This window comes from Oryzias latipes, chromosome 6 (genome assembly GCF_002234675.1).
Source record: "Oryzias latipes chromosome 6, ASM223467v1".
In the NCBI taxonomy this organism is placed as follows: Eukaryota; Metazoa; Chordata; class Actinopteri; order Beloniformes; family Adrianichthyidae; genus Oryzias; species Oryzias latipes.
Genome location: NC_019864.2, coordinates 15,080,394 through 15,098,638, shown reverse-complemented (window position 1 = coordinate 15,098,638; position 18,245 = coordinate 15,080,394). Strand labels below are relative to the sequence as shown.

General features: G+C 38.8%; 2 protein-coding genes across 3 annotated transcripts; both read left to right on the top strand.

Moving 5' to 3' along the window:
* The first annotated feature begins 3,072 nt into the window (after positions 1 to 3,072).
* sqor (sulfide quinone oxidoreductase) lies at positions 3,073 to 8,191 on the top strand. Its single transcript, XM_004069566.4, has 10 exons — positions 3,073 to 3,220; positions 3,743 to 3,953; positions 4,127 to 4,297; positions 4,382 to 4,435; positions 4,519 to 4,713; positions 4,799 to 5,008; positions 5,111 to 5,294; positions 6,910 to 6,977; positions 7,083 to 7,261; positions 7,346 to 8,191. Exons 2-10 carry the CDS (start codon positions 3,756 to 3,758, stop codon positions 7,401 to 7,403), a joined length of 1,317 nt encoding a protein of 438 aa, XP_004069614.1. The 5' UTR covers positions 3,073 to 3,220; positions 3,743 to 3,755; the 3' UTR covers positions 7,404 to 8,191.
* Positions 8,192 to 8,713: 522 nt separating this feature from the next.
* On the top strand, positions 8,714 to 17,229 carry LOC101171327 (CTD small phosphatase-like protein 2-A). 2 transcript variants are annotated; one of them, XM_004069565.4, is made up of 13 exons: positions 8,714 to 9,106; positions 10,940 to 11,151; positions 12,080 to 12,215; positions 12,346 to 12,492; positions 13,684 to 13,911; positions 14,159 to 14,252; positions 14,710 to 14,821; positions 14,902 to 14,988; positions 15,082 to 15,144; positions 15,239 to 15,318; positions 15,463 to 15,589; positions 15,728 to 15,823; positions 16,164 to 17,229. In XM_004069565.4, exons 2-13 carry the CDS (start codon positions 10,966 to 10,968, stop codon positions 16,227 to 16,229), a joined length of 1,422 nt encoding a protein of 473 aa, XP_004069613.1. In that variant the 5' UTR covers positions 8,714 to 9,106; positions 10,940 to 10,965; the 3' UTR covers positions 16,230 to 17,229. The 2 variants fall into 2 exon arrangements, with proteins under 2 accessions (XP_004069613.1, XP_011474298.1); XM_011475996.3 differs by having other exon boundaries at positions 13,681 to 13,911.
* The last annotated feature ends 1,016 nt before the right edge of the window (positions 17,230 to 18,245 follow it).

Genomic DNA, 18,245 nt, shown 5'->3' with positions numbered 1-18,245 from the left:
GTTCAGAAAGAACTGCAGACAATGTTTATTAAAGGAGTCCAGAAGAACACTGATTTATAAAAGAATTACAGTATAAAAGAAGGTTTCATGTTCAAGGGTCTCAGCACAAATTTTGAGGAACAACCCCTAAAAGACATATTGCTCCATGCAAAACATTGTCCTGCAATCAAACTACTACTTGGCATTAGATATTACTTTACCACCCACCTGCTTTGTTGTTCAAAGGATGTTTTTAACCTTTATTTATGTAGGAACAAATTAAGGCCTATTTTTACTTATTTTGCATACATCATTTTCATAAATCCTTAAACTGGAACATTCTATGATAAATGATTAACATCTTAAAAAAACTCAAAAACTTTTTTTTTGTACTATAGGTTGGTGAAGCACTACAAAAAAAAACACATATGTTGTATACACAACATAATAAAATACCATCAGTAAATACAGTGTTCAGAGTTCTCATAGCCTGATGCTATATTTTGCCCTACTTTATATTTGAAATGCTTGTGTGCTGTTGTGAGTGAAAACTTGGTAAGCTGATCCTGGACTGCATATTGTAAACTCCTTTTTTAAGGTGAGCAGAAGGAAGGACAAGGATCAGCACTATTTAAAACAGCACTTCATGCAGTCCAGTCAGAATGAATTGCAGTTTATCAGGAACAGATAAGCTTTACAATCAAAAATCTCATGGTGTTAAGGTATTTTTAAAGTTCACAGGATGATTGAAAGACACCTTACACTTTAACCCTTGTGCCTGGGAACTTTAACATTGGGAGTTGGGTTATCTAGACCCCACAAGACAGTGCGCTGAACCTTTTTTCTTCAATGATTTGTGATCTTCACTGGTGTCCATGGATCACATGAAATCCTCTTCACTTTATCCACCTTTGTCATGGTAGGGAGAACACGTCAATGTTAAGGTGGGGTCATAGGATAGCACAAGGGTTAAAAAGGGTCAGCAATGATCTGAAGACACCAATTATATCTATATTATACATTTTACTGGTGATCACAAGATTCATAATTGTGTTGGAGTGACAACAAAAGCCCTTGTTAAACTGTGTCAAGTCAAACAGACAAACCAGGTGTGTCATGTAGCCTTTTCAGCAAGCTTCAGCCAAAACTGTCCTTTGTTTTATTGAATTCATGTTACGCAAACAGCTAAACAGCAATATTTGCCGAAAGGTTCACCTTTCGGCAAATATCTCCAAGGGTCGCCAAAGGGAATCAGCTTTTACTGATTCACACAGGTGGTTTGGCAGAGGTTTTTACGCCAGATGCCCTTCCTGACACAACTCTTTATCTAATCTGGGTTGGGGACCGGCACAGGGAAACTGAGACTCGGACCCCCTTGTGAATACATGGTCAGGCAGTAGTTGGAAGGGTCTTGCCCAAGGACCCACACTGAATGAAACCAATCGTGTTCCCTGGGAAATGAACTGTTGCTTCCTATGCGCCAATCCTACACGCAGCCAACTGAGCCATCCAGTCACTATGCTATGCTAAGAGCAATATCTATTTAAATCTTCTTCACATCCACTAATGAATTCCCGAGAGGGTATCAGTGACACAAACACCACGGAGAGAGGAATGTACAAACTGAAGAAGCAGAAAAGAAGCTGTTGAATCATGACACAGCATATACAAACTTTTGTCTGTGCAACTGAGACAAAGTGCTTTTAAGCTATAAATTGATTTTTTTTGGTGGCACACAAGCAGTATTTAAGAAAAAAAAACTTTGATTGATGGAGATGGAAATTGTATATATAAAAAAAGATTTAGGTTCTACTTGAAAAAAAAAACTACTTAAATCAACTCTCAGTCAGTCAGTTTATGCCAACACTTGTCTTATGTTTTTGTTTCGTGCAAGCATTACAAAATAGTCAAACTAACGACAATTAGAAAAGACTTTTAAATGCTTTTCAATTCTGAATTACTTCCTGTGATGTTTCAAGAGATTGAAGAGCGAAGAAGCCATGCAGGTATCTCATGCATCTATGTAAATGTGTTGCATGTCATTCTGCAGTAAAACAGTCACAAATGAGTGTTTTTGTACAGTAAAGAGCATCAACACGTGTGCAGAGGACAAAGCACGGACTGCAGGGGGTACTAATCCACTTGATGCTGTCATTACAGACTACACATTAGATGTGGCCACCAATGGCTGCAGAATCAGAGTGAAGACAACTGTTCAATAGCAAGAATGAAACACATTGCATGTAGGGGCTAAAATGAATCATAGAGATCTAGGTTTATGTTTATACAGGTAGTCAACTAGCAAAAAACAAAACAAAAACCTGAACCAGTCCAACCGTTGCATTTAAAGAGTTTAGCTGAGTCATGGTGACAAAACAAAGTTTTACTGCATGTGTAACAACATCACATGGGCTTCCATCTATTGTAGCCTAAGTACGTTCTCTAAATTAGCAACAAATAAAAAGCACACCTACAAATTTAAAGGATATTGTTTAAAATAATAATAATGTCTTATAATAATGATTTTTTTTTTCACATTTTCCACTATTTATATATGGCAAAACTATGTGGCATACCTTTCTCTACTTGAGATACTACATTCTAGAATTCAGTAATTTACTGAAGTGCTTTTAAAACTCATACGGAAGAGGATTAGGGTCGTGGAGAAAGAAACATAAGGGCATAGACAATTCTGACTTTTTTTCTTAGAATTCTGAGTTTAAAGTCAGAATTCTTAACCTCCAGAGAACTAAACGCTGAAGCGACAACTCCTGGTTGATCCTGTAAGTTCCGGTGTGAGGGGTGTGTTCCCAGTGTCCTTCACAGAGACGATGGGTTCTGTTCAGGCACGTCCAAAGTTATGCCGCTGTAAGCAATCGCTACGCGTGGTGACGACATAACGCAACGCCCCATTTCCTCACAGACGCACATAGATATATGACACCTGCAGTTTATTGGTCTAAATTTTGAAATCCCTGTCTGAGAATGAAACTAAACAATGCGCCGTGGACATTGTGTGCAGTTCAGGCCGGAAAGGCGTGACGAAAACAATTTTTGGAGCTTAAATCTCATTGGTTCTCTACTCTGTCGCTCTTCAGGAGGGCGGGAGCTGCGAGTCTATATACATGCTGCGCTTTTCTGCATTACATTGCAGGTTTCTCCCTGCGTGGCGTGGAAGTCATGAGTGGTGGCGTTGGGAATTATTAGCTTGACAACAGTCGGATAACGCAACATTCGCCAGGTAACTGTAATGCGGCTAAATCGTTTCAGGTGTAACGGTTAGGGAGTCAGGCGCGAGCCTAGTTCAGCCAGGCCATGATTATTTCTTCTTACGCAGTCTGCAGCAAACAACAACTGTGTATCAACTTGGATAAAGTTTCACTGACTGCCCTGATAAAATTATCCTTTTGTATAGCGTTGCTTGTTAACCTTATGTTGTTTGTATTCAAGGCACTGAAACAGGGCTTTACTAAATGGTATAAAGTGTAAGAATTCACTTCCAAAAAATGTGTGAACATAGCTGTTGTTGAATGTTATGACGTTTTTTTTTGTTCTTCTTTAGTTTAATAGCTAGGTAAATGTCTAGTAAAATGGATCAAAACGCCTATCACGCAGTGTTTATCCACTCAGAGGTAAAACCATCTGCCACTTCTTATGGAACTAAAACAACAACAGGAAGTGCATTATGGGTACTGGTTTTAGGCTCCTGAACCTCACTCTGCTCTACTGTATTTCTGCTCACCACAAATGTCTTTCTTTGCAGAATTAGACTAAAAATGGCTACCCTTTATCGACTGAGGCGGTGCCACCCCACAGGGGCAGTTATCGCTCATCTTCACACCAGCAGCCGAGTCTCTGCCAAGCAACATTACAAGATGTTGGTCCTGGGAGGAGGAACTGGTGGCATTGCAATGAGTGCACGCATGAAGAGGGTAGTCGGGGCAGATAATGTTGCTGTTGTGGAGCCTGCTGAGGTATGAATCGCTTTGTCATCGTTTATGGTTTTGTTTTGATTGCAGATGTGTTTTGTAGTCCCACTCCCATCATCTTTTGAGCAGTTATGCCACTTTTAGAAACGGGGAAAAAAAACTGTCGTTTTCTAGGACATAGTTTCTGCAGAACAGCAATAGTTCATTTTTCCCTCCAGATGCACTACTATCAGCCCATATGGACTCTAGTTGGTGCTGGGGCAAAAACCGTAGCCTCATCAGGTCGTTCCACTGCCAGCATTATCCCATCTGGAGTGAAATGGGTGAAATCTAAGGTGCAGGAAATAAATCCGCAAACAAACACTGTTCGCACGGAGGATGGAAATGAGGTATGTTCTGTTGGGTTGGGTTCACACATGGCTAAAGTTAAACTAAACCAAAATACATAATACCTGTTCATTCTCACTTTACAGATTTCCTATGAGTACTTGATTGTGGCTCTTGGGTTACAACTCCATTATGAAAAGGTGAAGTCTTATTTTGTTTTTTAATATCATTCCTGCAACAGAGATATTTCTATAGCAAAATGTGCATTCATTCTAATATATAGATTAAAGGGCTGCCAGAGGGGTTTGAGCATCCAAAGATTGGCTCAAACTATTCCATCGAGACTGTTGAGAAGACATGGAAGGCTTTGCAAGACTTCAAGGAGGGAAACGCCATTTTTACTTTCCCCAACACTCCAGTGAAATGCGCTGGAGCTCCACAAAAGATCATGTACTTAGCAGATGCCTATTTAAGAAAGGTATTTTGTGATTGTCATCTAGAATTCATTATGGCAAAGTAAATGTTGTTGTTTCTTTAGTCATTTGTTTATGATCCTTTTTAAGACAGGGAAAAGGGACAAGGCCAAAGTAATATACAACACGTCCCTCCCGGTGCTATTTGGGATCAAGAAGTACGCGGAGACTCTGTGGGACATTGTGAAAACTCGTGACCTACAAGTGAACCTTCGACACAACCTGATTGAGGTCCGAGCAGACAAGCAAGAAGCTGTGTTTGAAAATCTGGACAAACCTGGTGAAACAACAGTCTTTGAGGTAACTGACACTTTCGGTGAAATGTGGATTTGATTGTTAAGTTCTTGCCGTGTCAAGATTTGTTCCTTAAAAGTTGGTGTGTTGTTTTTTTTTCCTCGTCAGTATGAAATGCTTCATGTTACGCCACCTATGGGACCCCATTCTGTGGTGAAAGGCAGTCCGCTGGCTGACGAGGCCGGCTGGTTGGACGTCAACAAAGACACTCTTCAACATAACAAGTATCCAAACGTGTTTGGAATTGGTGACTGTACCAGCCTGCCTACAGCCAAGACTGGGGCAGCAGTTGGTTAGTGTATTTACAGCTTTCTGCTCAATCCATAAACACTAACAAAATACAAACCTCACCCAAGTGGAAATGATGCTGTGGAGATGTTACTCACAGTTACTGACAAGATGTGTTTTTTCATCTCTACCTATTGTGATATTGAATTTTGACTGTGGTTTCAAAACAAACGGAGAGGATGTTGGTTTGTTAGTCATCCTGTTCTACTGTCATATGTGAAGTCCACTTCCTGGCTGATGGCTGTTGTGAAACGGATCTGGATTTAGGAACTTTTAAGATCCTATATTCACAAGGTCACGATTAAGTGCTCTTTTTTTCAGAACAAGTTACAGAAACCCTAACTACAGCATCTGGCTGCTGATATTGAGTAATTTGTAGTTTGTAGTAACAGTCAGATTCCTAAACCAGTAATACTATGAGTACTTCAGTAGTCTGAGTCAGTCAGGGTAATCAACAGGTATTTTTCACAGGTGAACACGTGAATGGGCAAGATTCGTTCCCCCTGTGGTGCTGTGCCTTTGCATGCATTCAGCTAGATGGCAGACTGTCAGGCATAACTAGAAATGTTTTGTTTTATGCAAATGTGGAGCTTGTGAAGGAGAAGTATTCTATCTTGAGAAAATGAAGAGATGTGGAGCTTTTCTTCAAAATTGTTCCACTCTTATAAGTTCCATCCCCGTGTCTTTGTGGACTTGGATGCCCTTGGATACCGGTGTCTTTTTAGTTTCACTTTAGTTACATGGGGGTAGAGTAAACAACCCAAACATGTGCTATGACTTGTCTTTGTGAATGAAGTCTGGTACATTGCAGCGATGCAGGAAATGCAATGAAACTGCTGTGAACGTCTCCCCAGCATCATCTCTGCAGCACGGCACTTTGAGAGAATCAGTGTTTGACTGGATTTACCTGTAAATGATTCAAAAACTTTGTTTGAAGTCACAAATCGAATTAGTTTTCAACTTTATCACCCGTTTAGTTAAAAAATGTGACATATCTTTATAAGTGCTGTGATAATAGCAGCTGAAGAATAACTATTTTACAAAGCTCAACACAAATTGACTTATTAAAAAAACGAAATCACTTTTTTTTTTTATATAAAAATGTTTTACTTAAAATGTATTGCATTTACTGGATGGAATTGTGTGAAGCTCCCTTGTGTTTTTTAATTAAAATTTGACATAATTCAGATGCTAAGGTCTTTTCAAGGAGGGGGAGGGTTTGGATCGTGAATACTTGTTTCGTTCAAAAATGAATTGCTAAAACAAACAGAAAATTGCAGCAGAATTGCAAGCGCTTGGTGAGAATTGGATCAGAGCACAATATGGTTTATTCCTATGAACATTTGCTTTTATTATTTTTGCATCTAGTTTCTACAGATTGCATCATGATTCTTGTCTCCCTTCTATGCACTTTTTCCAGATATTAGTTTAACCCTGAAACTAATAATAGAAACAAAGTGGGGGTTAATTGTTGTTTGAAAATTCTAAGTAAATGCTGGAATAAATTGCAACTGCGGTGTAACATGCATATTCTTAAAAAGGCTGAACTGTGTGTGTTTTGGGTTGACTCTTGTGAAAAGTTCTTCTTTTACGAAATAACTCTTTGTTTTCTCTTTTAGCTGCACAATCTGCAATTTTGAACAGAACAATCAACAAAGTAATGAAAAACGAGAAGCCAGATAAAAAAGTTAGTTACTTTTTGATATTGTAATATTGCTTGTAATTTGGAAAAGTGTTGGAAATTCTCAAAAACAAACAAACAAATATATATATATATATTTTTTTTCCATAGTATGATGGTTACACATCTTGCCCATTGGTCACAAGCTACAACACGGTTGTTCTGGCTGAGTTTGACTACAACGGCCAGCCGCTGGAAACATTCCCCTTCAATCAAGCCAAAGAGAGACGGTTAATGTATTTCATGAAAGCTGATGTGATGCCTCACCTCTACTGGCACGGCCTTCTCCGGTATGACAAACTGACAATGTTTCAAAGCTGAAACCACTTGATTCTTTCTGCATAAATGTTTTGCTACTTTCTCTTTTCGCTCAGGGGCTTTTGGGGCGGACCAGGCCCATACAGGAAACTGCTTCATCTGGGGATGAAATAAAGCACCTTAGTACCAATCTTAACTTTAAACGTTTCATTTCCTTAAAGGTTACAGAAATTCATCTTATGATGGACAGATTCAGCAGTAATCTGTTATTTTGACACCTGTGCAAAAGACTGGATATTTGGGCTCTTTTGGACATCTCATTAAATGACAAGTTGTACTGTTTTCATTATGCACAATAATTCACTAAGCTAAGGCATTTTCAAAACAATTTGGCTTCAAGTGCTGTATTAAAATTAGCATATTTTGCCAAAACTCCAGAGGGGCAAAGAATTTGAAATCCTCTACTAAACTGGATTCCCACTTTTTCTGATCAATTCATAGACTGGACATCAAGTTTACAATATTATATGCAAGCTGAGAAAGCACAGTGGTTTGCTTTACTCTTCTAAGTATGAGTAATCAAAAGTTATTGTTGATTTACATTATCTAATAGTTGAAAATTTAAGTAAAAAATGTGCCTGTTGGTGGAAAAGCATTAATTGTCAAATATTTTGCTATAGCAGGAATGTGAATGCTTCACTCCATTGATCCTGATGAAATACAAGTCCTAAATTCACGACCTTTTTTATACTGGTATAAATTTGCAGCTGTATTTATTGTTACCATTAGTCTGCTAACAAGTACAAATGTTTTTTTGGAATTGAATTAACATGCAACTGTGTAGGGTTTTTACTGTCTACATTTGGTTGTAAACACATTTTGTGGGTGTACAGTTGGTACTAAAATCATGTTTGTAATCTGGGGAAGAAAACCTTCATCAATAAAAATGACTGTTATAGAGAGACTGTTTTTTTCTTCAGTGACAACTGAGCAAAAATGCTAAATATCTACAATATTGTTTTTATTTTCATTGGAATTTTTATTGGTGAGGCCCAATCTGGGCTTCAGACAAGCAGCAATATTCAAAATGTGGTTTTAAAATAAATCACAAAATGTCAAATTGTGACATTATTTTATGGTAAATGGGAGTATTTCTTTTAATTTAAGTGTCTGTATTTAAGTTTAGATTTAACAATGGCAGGTTAACCACATTGAGTTTTGTTTTTTCACACTCACTTTTAAAGAAGCACAAAAAAACGAACGCCATTTTTGTTCATATTTATGCTTGGTATGATATGCAATACAATCATTGGATGTTTTTTTTTTTCTTTTTCAAAAATGGATTTAATAACTCAAATTCACAAGAAGATAACTTTCAGGAAGTATTTATTTCTAAATTTGTTTTTAATTTAAATCATTTTTTTTGTATATTTTAAACTATTGACGAGACCAAGTCTGCCCATGCGCACAAATGTGTCCACCTATTGTCATGCTAGTTCAGAAAATGTTACATTTATTTTTTAAAGCTGTCCGTGTAGTGATACATTAGCACCAGCAGGGGTACATGTCAGAGCCTCGGGCTGATTCTGGAGCACCAATGCCCGGCCAGCTTCGACCTGACTCCGCTTTCCGCAACGTTGGTTCGTTCCTCTACGTCCGTGTCGCATTCCGCTGCGCAACGCCAACGTTATATTTGTGATGAGGCGGGAAATGGCGTCCGAAGACATGGCTGATCTGTGACTAGCCACCGAGCGACACACACACGGCTGGCTGCGACAACCACGGCTCGACCTCTATCGGTGGTCGCCACGGTTGCAGTCCACGGCTCAACAAAACACTGCGGCAAGTTTTAAAAAAGAAAGCTTCAGAGATAGTTGGTGAGTACACACCGACATGTAAACAAAAATGTCCCCGTTAAACCGTGACTGCTGTTAGCTAGCAGCGGCGAGCGTTAGCAAACCAAGGGGGCGTAGTCTAATGGCTGCACACACACGAATAAAAGAGCTTTTTAATTTTCTTTTTTATATATACATGACACTGCCGAGTTGGCACCTAAAACAAAGATACATAAATAAACAGTTAAACGTTAGACATGTTGTAGTCCGCGAGGCCGTATTGTTTAGCGCGTTTTTTGCTAACCGAAGCCTTAGCCGCAGAACCCAATGACCGCTTCTCATTTATTAGTGGACATCGCAATCAACAGTAGATCAGGCAACCCGTGACGTTCCGGCTAAGACCCTATACATCCACTCGTACTGTAATATTAAGGACACATTTGTGGAGAGCAGACTGTGGAAGTGTCGCCGCTACATCGCATCAGTAACGGCTAATGGTAGCGGCTAAAGCTGCTTGTGGGTCCTGCTGATGTTACATAACTGCAGTCACTCACTGGTGCCGTTTGATGTCATCTCCCTGCACATGAGCAAATCCGCCTGCATGAGGAGTTTCTGTCACACCGACTTATCTTATGTCAAAACAGAAACCTGTCCTATTACAGTCCTGGCTTTGTATGTATCTTATTTCATCTCGTTCAACTATGAACATTAACTTTTCTTCTAAAAACCCTCTGATATTTCTAACTTTAATGCCAGCTTTTCGTACATGACCCATTAAGGCAGAAATGTCGTGTTTTTGCTTGTATGTTCATTGACATTCTTCTAGTTAAGTCTTTTTTTAATGTTAAAACTGCTACATTTTTAGAAAACACCCACTTTAAACTTTTCAGCTTTCCTGTTCATTTATGTCCATGCTTTATAAAAGTTTAAGAGGCAAAATAAAAGGGAATGTTAACATCTATAGTTAATAACTATAATGAGAAGTATATAAAAAATGTTTTATTTATTAATGTCAGTCTTAATCCCTCAAACTGATTGTTTAATACTTCATATTTATTTGCATTAACAAGCTCAAACTCTGAAAATAATCAGGATTTGCTTGGATCTACTAAAACTGTAAGAACTTTGGGAACTGTCTTTGCCAGTCATTCATAAAAAATGTTTTATATTAGCATTTTGAGACACTAAAAACGAGCAGCTTTAGTTCTTTTTTAAATAAGTGCCACCAAAAAAAACCGGCCAGATTATCAAACTTTATTTGAAACTGACATTAAACATAAAATTCTGCTCCAAAAAAAGTTTTCACAAACTATTTTGCTGTTAGATTTTTGTTGACTGATATTTTTTACTGACAGTTTAAATTGTAAGCATGTTACAATAATATATAATATAAAAAATAATATTGTATATCAAGACATTTATTTGACAGTATTAATAACAGTATTTTTGGGTGTAAAAATCTTTTCTGTTGGCCTTTTAAGCTCAAATTACACTTTTGAGTATATCTTTATTCAATTTGTTGTGAATCAGCAGTAGACAAAAAAAGTGCAGTTAGGAAAAGAAGCTTATTTATGATGTAGAAAATAAGCTGGCCGTTCTGCAACAGGGAGGGGAAGGGCGGGCGGGGTTGCTCTGCGCCAGTGGTCCTTTCCACAACTTATAGGCAAGTTTTTAATGTCCTGCTGCCGCTCTGCAGAAACTGTCTTTGAAAACGACACGGTTATATCAATTTTGGCTAAAAAGGACAATCATAATTAAACGACTACTGGTAAGGCTTTTATAATAGATCAAACGATAATTGGAGTGGGACTTTAAATGCTCTGAAATGAAAAAGTATTAAAGGTTTTCACCTGTTGTTTTTTTCTCCTCTGTTAGGTTCTTCTATGTGATGTTGGAGCACAATGAGGCTGAGAGTGCGTAAAGCTCCTCAGCAGCCGAACAAAGGCCATCAAACACACCTGTCCCAGCTGAAACGCAAACATCGGGAAGTGGAGCCACCCCCCGGGAGAAGTCGAGGCAAAATGCAGAAAAATGAAACCGGGCTTTTCTCCACAATAAAGAAATTTATCCGTGGAAATGCTGTCAAGGTAGGCACAGATGACCATTCAGTCATTTTCTTCAACAGATAAGTGTGATGTGTCATGTAATAAACGGTAAACTCAAAGTCACAGCAGGTTGTCGATGGAAAATGTATCTAAAGAAGCTAAATCTAAACTATTTTCACTTTGGTGTTGATTTTACCAGGATGTGCTTCACATGAGATTGATTTTTACCCCATTACGTGCGGCTTTTACTTCATTTATTTTAGAGCTATATTCTTAACAGAAATCCAGTCTACTTTGTTTCTTGTAGTTTGAGGTAAGCCAATTTTCTGAGACATTGTCCATTTGACCTTACTGCACAGAATACTGGGTTTCTGTGATTGCTGTGTTGTCGGGCACAGACTGCTGTGATGTAGCTACAGACGTGCATCGCTGCGCCTTTCTCTAGACCCAAGAAGACCCTAGATCCTGTGGGAGCATGACAGGGAACGTCACAATGTTAATTATCGCTTTTATCGGTCATAGAAATGAGCAAAACAGAGAATTTGAGACTGGATCATGACAAATTGCTTTCTAAATGTGACAAGGAAAAGGCTCTGTGTTCTGAAGGTGTGTCTGCTAGACATTCAGGCTGACAAGACAATCCTAGAAAATGCAGGATGTAAACCAAAATCTGCACAATTATGAATTCTCCTGGATTGAATACAACTGAACAACTTTGGAACAAAATGAGGAAAACAAAACTTGCTTCTTGGTGATGACAGGACCAACTAACCCAGTAGAAAATGCTTTAAAAAGAATGTTTAAAAATTATTCCAAAAATGTTGCTGTAATTTTATGTGGAAATATCTCAAACTATGATTCTGATTGTTTTTTTTTCCCCTCCATATCTTAAGTCTAAAGAGAAACACGGATTTTCTAAAATGCTAAAAGTTGATTACTTTTCTTGTATATTATTTATTTATTGTTCCAGGTGGATCCGGACATCCCGGCCAAAAGGAGCCGCATTGATTGTAATCCTGACAATAATCTCATAACATCGACTCCGCAGACCAGAGATCTATCCAACAAAACAGTAGCCAGAGTTTGCCGGAAAACTCCCAATAAAGGTATCGCAGATCTTCATCATATTTATGTTCCCTGAAGTTGCTTTAAATTCACATTACACACTCTACATGGAGAACACGTGGATTAGACAGATGTTGGTTTTAATGAGTCACATTTATTTATTTATTTTAGACACAGTGACCTGCAGCAGTAAACTCCTGAAACCAAACGGTAAAATGGAAGCCCCTGTCGAGTCACCCAGCAGCCCCCCGCGCACCACCCTGCTCGGAACCATCTTCTCACCAGTCTTCAACTTTTTTTCACCAGCAACCAAGACCGGTAAGGAAAGCATCCAGGTCCTGAAAGTCGTTTGAAAAGTCATTTGAAAAAGCATAACTCGGGATTAGTCAGAAATAGTTATTTAGAGGTTTGATCACTTTGTGGGGTTTGTAAATGGTTTCGTGCTTAACATCACTACAATCCTTACAGTTGGTGTCTGTGCTCACACACACAAATATCCACCGTGCTGCTATCGTCTGTTGACTCTGAGAAAGTCTTAGAATAAATCAGTTTCTTGTTGTCCAACGGCTTTCCTTTGGATATCACATGACCACAGCATAAATTGCAGGAAAAGAAGCAAGACAGTGTTCAATAGACTGAAGTTTAAGGAAATGTGTGTGTTTGTGTCAACTAGTTTTCAATAAAACATATAGTTGCTGTAATCTGTGTTTAAAACTAAAATAACATTCAAAGACATTTACTTTCTCTCATTATTAGTGAATTATGTCATTAAATTATCCAACAATCTGAATAAAGATGCCTTAGCGGAGGGCTGGGATAAAAGTCCAATATGTAAGTTGTACAGTGAACGGACAGACCAACCAAATTTCACCCTTGATAGTATCCTAAAATGAGAAAAAAAACAGACAAAATAATATTGATTGACATGGTTGTTTAGATCAAATGAAATGTTTAAAGGCCTGAATGGATTTATGCACAAACAAATTAAAAGGTACACATTTCTGTAGTATCCTTTGCTCATGAAGCATACACACTATTCTTGTATTTATTGTTTATTGCTTTTAAGCAAGATATACAATAGACAAAAAAAAAACAAACCTATATCAAATTAATTTGAGATATTGAGTCATAAATTGGTCGGAAAATAAAAGATGGTCCTTTCTATAATTCATGTTATAATTCCTCCTAATCGTAAATAGACATATTTGCATTTATAGAAATTACACACATGACACATTTAATCCATTAAATATAAGAATGATCAAATATAGTTTGATTAACTGCTTAAAAGGGAGTGGGGGGGGGGGGGGGGGGGGAAGCTGTATAATTTGTCATAAGATAATAAATGCATAAGTGAATGTATACATGGAAATTATGGAGAATTGTATATTCGGATGCAAGACTACATTTAAGTGAAGGTTCAATGGAGGATGTTGTTCTGGATGGCGGAGTAGTATTTACATTTTATGTTGTAGCCTGACCTTTCTTGTTCTTTCCGTCTTGTTGAAGCCACTCCAGGCTCCGATTCTCCGGGCCAAGCAGTGGAGGCCGAGGAAATCATGAAACAACTGGACATCGAACCGGCCGAAGAAATGCAGAGTAGCACCCTGACATCCACAGAAGGAATCAGTCAGTGTTACTCCTCATCCGTGTTACCACAGAGACTTCAGATTACCTCCGACACTTCCATAGAAGAAGGAGAAATCATCACAGAGACGGACATGCCCCCATTAACGGGTAAATTCTCTCTAAAGCTTCATCTAGCTTTAGAAGTTTGAGAAACTGATGGACAGAATTTTCTAGTGTTGTTTCTATTTTCTATTATGCTTTAATAAAGGGTCAGTAAAGTGCTAACAGTCTGTCACATTAGAAAAGAAGTGCTCTTCCAACTGCAGTGTATTCCCTGGTTCTCATCCAAAAACCTGTTTGTCAGTTATGAAGAGGTTCATTGTTCACGTTTCTCTGTAACCTGTGCTGTCACCAGCTCCCGGGTGCATGTCAGTTGGCAGCTATCCACATTCGATACCCTCAGCCCCTCCAGAAACCTCCTATGAAGACGAGTGGGAAGTTTTTGACCCGTGAGTTCATTCAAATGTTCAGAGTGAAATTTACTGCCTTTTTTGTATCATGATTTGTATAAATGAGATGGTAAAACAGGCAACCCCATGTTTGGTGCTGTAACTGGGGTGTTTCTCAGGGACATATAGACTTTGACCACTAGGTGGAAGCAAAAACCCAAACTCTGCATGGGGGTTTCTGTTTACACCTCTGCTCTGACATTATTAAAGTGACTTTTTAGGAATTAGCATTATAGATAAGATAATATATATTTATGGACAACATTTTAGATTAACAGATATTTCACATATTGGTTTAATTAATCGGTAAATCTAAGTTTTACAGGTTTATACTTGTATTTTTTCTTGTTAGTGTATTTTTATTTATTTACTTATTTTGTTTTCAATGCATCATAGACTTACATTAAAACTCTATCTCTACATACGTTCATTTTTTAATTTGAATTTCTGATTGAAGGTACTACTTCATCAAGCATGTGCCTCCTCTGACAGAAGAGCAGTTAACACGAAAACCAGCATTACCTTTGAAGACACGCAGCACACCAGAGTTCTCTCTGGTTCTGGATCTGGTAACAGACTGTTTCACAAGTATTGATGTCTTCTAAGAAGTACACTTTATCTAATAAATTCTTTTCTTTTTCTTTGCCAGGATGAAACTCTGGTTCACTGTAGTTTAAATGAGTTAGAAGACGCTGCTCTCACTTTCCCTGTGCTTTTTCAGGATGTAATATACCAGGTATTATCTGCAAAAAAACATTCATTGTCAAAGAACTTCACTTCTTTTGCTGCTGTGGTCAACAATATATGTTTGTTTCTTTGAAATGTGAAGGTTTATGTTCGATTGAGGCCCTTTTTCAGAGAGTTTCTAGAGCGCATGTCTCAGTTATACGAGGTGAGGGACGTCTTCAGTGTTCTTCACATCATTTTACAGTCCCTGAAATGACGTCTGAATCTTGTTTATTCACCATCGACCGCAAACATTTCAGATCATTCTCTTCACGGCTTCAAAAAAAGTCTACGCTGACAAGTTGCTCAACATCCTGGATCCCAAAAAACAGTTAGTGAGGTCAGTCAACAAAATAATTTAAAAATGATGTTTGTGCTTTTCTTTAATATCCTGAAATCCTTTGAACTTCTGCTGTTGTATTTTTGCTGTTGTAATTCATTTCCCTTTTCTTTGTTTTTAACATTATTGAATGTCCCCAAACAGACATCGGTTATTTCGGGAACACTGCGTCTGCGTTCAAGGAAACTACATCAAAGACCTCAACATTCTGGGACGGGATCTCTCCAAAACGGTTATAATTGACAACTCCCCCCAAGCCTTTGCTTATCAGGTAACCTCCAAAATGTTTTTGTAGGTCATTTTCTGCTAAGTACCGGTACTAGTCATGTTAAATGACAGAGTAGGACTATTTAAGGCTTGTCTTTGCATTGTGGATCATTAAGAGCACATCATTTTTGTTGTTGTTTAGCTTTCCAATGGAATCCCTATTGAAAGCTGGTTTGTGGACAAAAACGACAACGAGCTTCTAAAACTCGTCCCTTTCCTGGAAAAGTTGGTGGAGCTGGTACGTACGCTGAACCACAGCCTTCCTCCTCTTATGGTGTAAAGTCCTTCTATGCAGATAGATTTGTAGGATATTGGTCACATTTTAGTGTGATGATGCATGACGTTTTGTTAGAATTGAATTGATCATTGATTATTGCTTAGTTTTGTCTAGTTTAGTATAACTTATAAATTATTGTTTAGTTGAATTCAAATCATAAAACCCCAATATTTTCATTATTGATCCCCAGATTAATTTAGTATTAATTAATAAAAAATCAAACATTTCCTGAGCTTGGTAGCTTTGATGAAAGATTGCACATTTCTAAACCCGTACTGTCGTTGTTGAATGTTCTTGGCAGAACGAAGACGTCAGACCTCGCATCCAAGAGCGCTTTCGTTTGCACGACCTCCTTCCTCCCGACTGAGGAGTCCCTGCTCTCTAATCCCTCAGTCCCAACGCCATGAGGGGGGAAGAAAAAAAAGAAAGACTGAAGGATGTATTCAGTGGTTTTTAAGCGTGCATATGCAGCATTTCTTGTTTTAGTTGGTTTTGTTTAGTTTTTATTATGCAGGACAAAAAGACGCTCAAAGCAGACTTGGAACAAACAGAAGGCCTTCTGGTGGAAGTGGAGTCTCCAACCATGTTGGATTGACAAACCTGAATGTTGCTAGCTGTCGGTTCTTTGAACTTTAACTTTCCACGGCCAGTCAGACCTGCATTTTGTTCACTATTATCTTGTAAATATATGTACATAATTCTTTTTTTTCTCTCTCAAGGTTTTTACATAATTTTACTTCTGATTTTACTATGTACCCTTTTATTCAGTTGCTTTTATAAACCATGAAAAGTGTTTAAAGTTGTTGATAAGCAGCTGCTTTTCTGTTGTATGCCTGCAGTATTCCTGTGATGCTTTACTCCATTATATGCAGTTGTCTGTAATAAGGTGCAGTTATTTTTATTTTTTAAAGAAGTATCTTCGGAAAGAAAACGTTTCTAAAATATTTTAAAGTTTAGAAAAAAAAGGTAATCTTGAATGAGATCTCAAATGGATACAAAGCCATAATGGCCAATCAATAATTTTTGGAGATTTGTATCTGAGAGTCCGTTTCTGATTAGACACTTTGATGGGGGGGGGGGGGATTCTGGCATCTTGCACTTTGACATCCGGCCCTTTGTAAGTTAATGTCAAATCTTTTCTACATAGGTGTGCATCGCTGAAAATTGTCATGGGAGGAGATGGAAATTGTAGCACCAGCAAATTGCCAACATGTCCACTTTGAAATCTTGTTTTCCAAGATGTCCCGTATGTTGGATCTTTTCATGAACAAGCCCCCCCCCCCAGATTTATTGACTATTGAATCATCACTCCTGGTGTATTCAGTGTTACGCAATGGTTCCCTTAAAATAAATGCATTTTTATACAACTTGAAGTCTTTCATTTGTCTTTTTTCATGTTAGGAATAGGATCTGCTTTGCAATCCAGACATGTTTAATGGAACTCTGAAACCTACATGTAGAGGTCACAAAGAATCACCTATAGACTACGTGCACGACAGAACTTCCGGTTAACTTCCGTGTTTCGAGTGTGAGGCCGACAACTTCCTGTTGGTCGTGTTATGTTGTGGGGAGTTTTGTTGAGTTGCTAGTTTTGAGTAAATAGGAGCGGATTTCGGGTAAAAGAGAGGCGTTTGGTGTTTCAACGCGTGACAAAGACATCACAACATTGTTGTGTATACCTGTGTGCGAATTTGTCAAAGTACAACAGTACTAATATAAGCTTTCATAGCTTTCCAGTAGATGTGTCGGTGAGAGCCGAATGGATGGTGAACACGGCGGGAGGACTTCACCCCAAGCAAGACGAGTCGTGTTTCGTATTTGCAGCAATCGGAAAGAAAATGCGTCATGTAAACACGGCGTTAGGAATACTTTGCCCCGGTCAGACTTGTTCGGATCAAAATTTCTTTCCGATCGAGATAGCTGGGTATACCGATAGTTGTTCATGTAAACGGTCATTCCGATCGTGTGTTGCTGCTGCTCTGGTTTACGTCATGCATAGACGGTGTTTCGCTGAGAGAAAGCTTTGGAGCTCATACGGGACCGACCAGCGGCTCTGCGGACGCCCCGCGTAAAGCGCCGCTCCGCTCTCGCCCCGCTGGGTCTCCCCTCTCTTTCACCCCTCACGAGGGAGATCCGGGGGGATGCGTGTCCACTGAGGTCTGGACCCGGCATCCGAGCTCTGCGTTCGGGCTCCGGAGCCAGTGGACCGAGTGAACCTCTCTGACTGAGCAGATCAGCTGGATTTATTAATGTGTTTGAGGGGAGGGTGCTTTGTTACGTGTGCGTTTTGTTATGTGTGAGAATTCGGACTGCGAGCCGAACCGCCGCTCTGGGTTAGCGGCTGCCAGACTCGCGAGGACAGAGCAGAGCTCGAGCGGCCAGC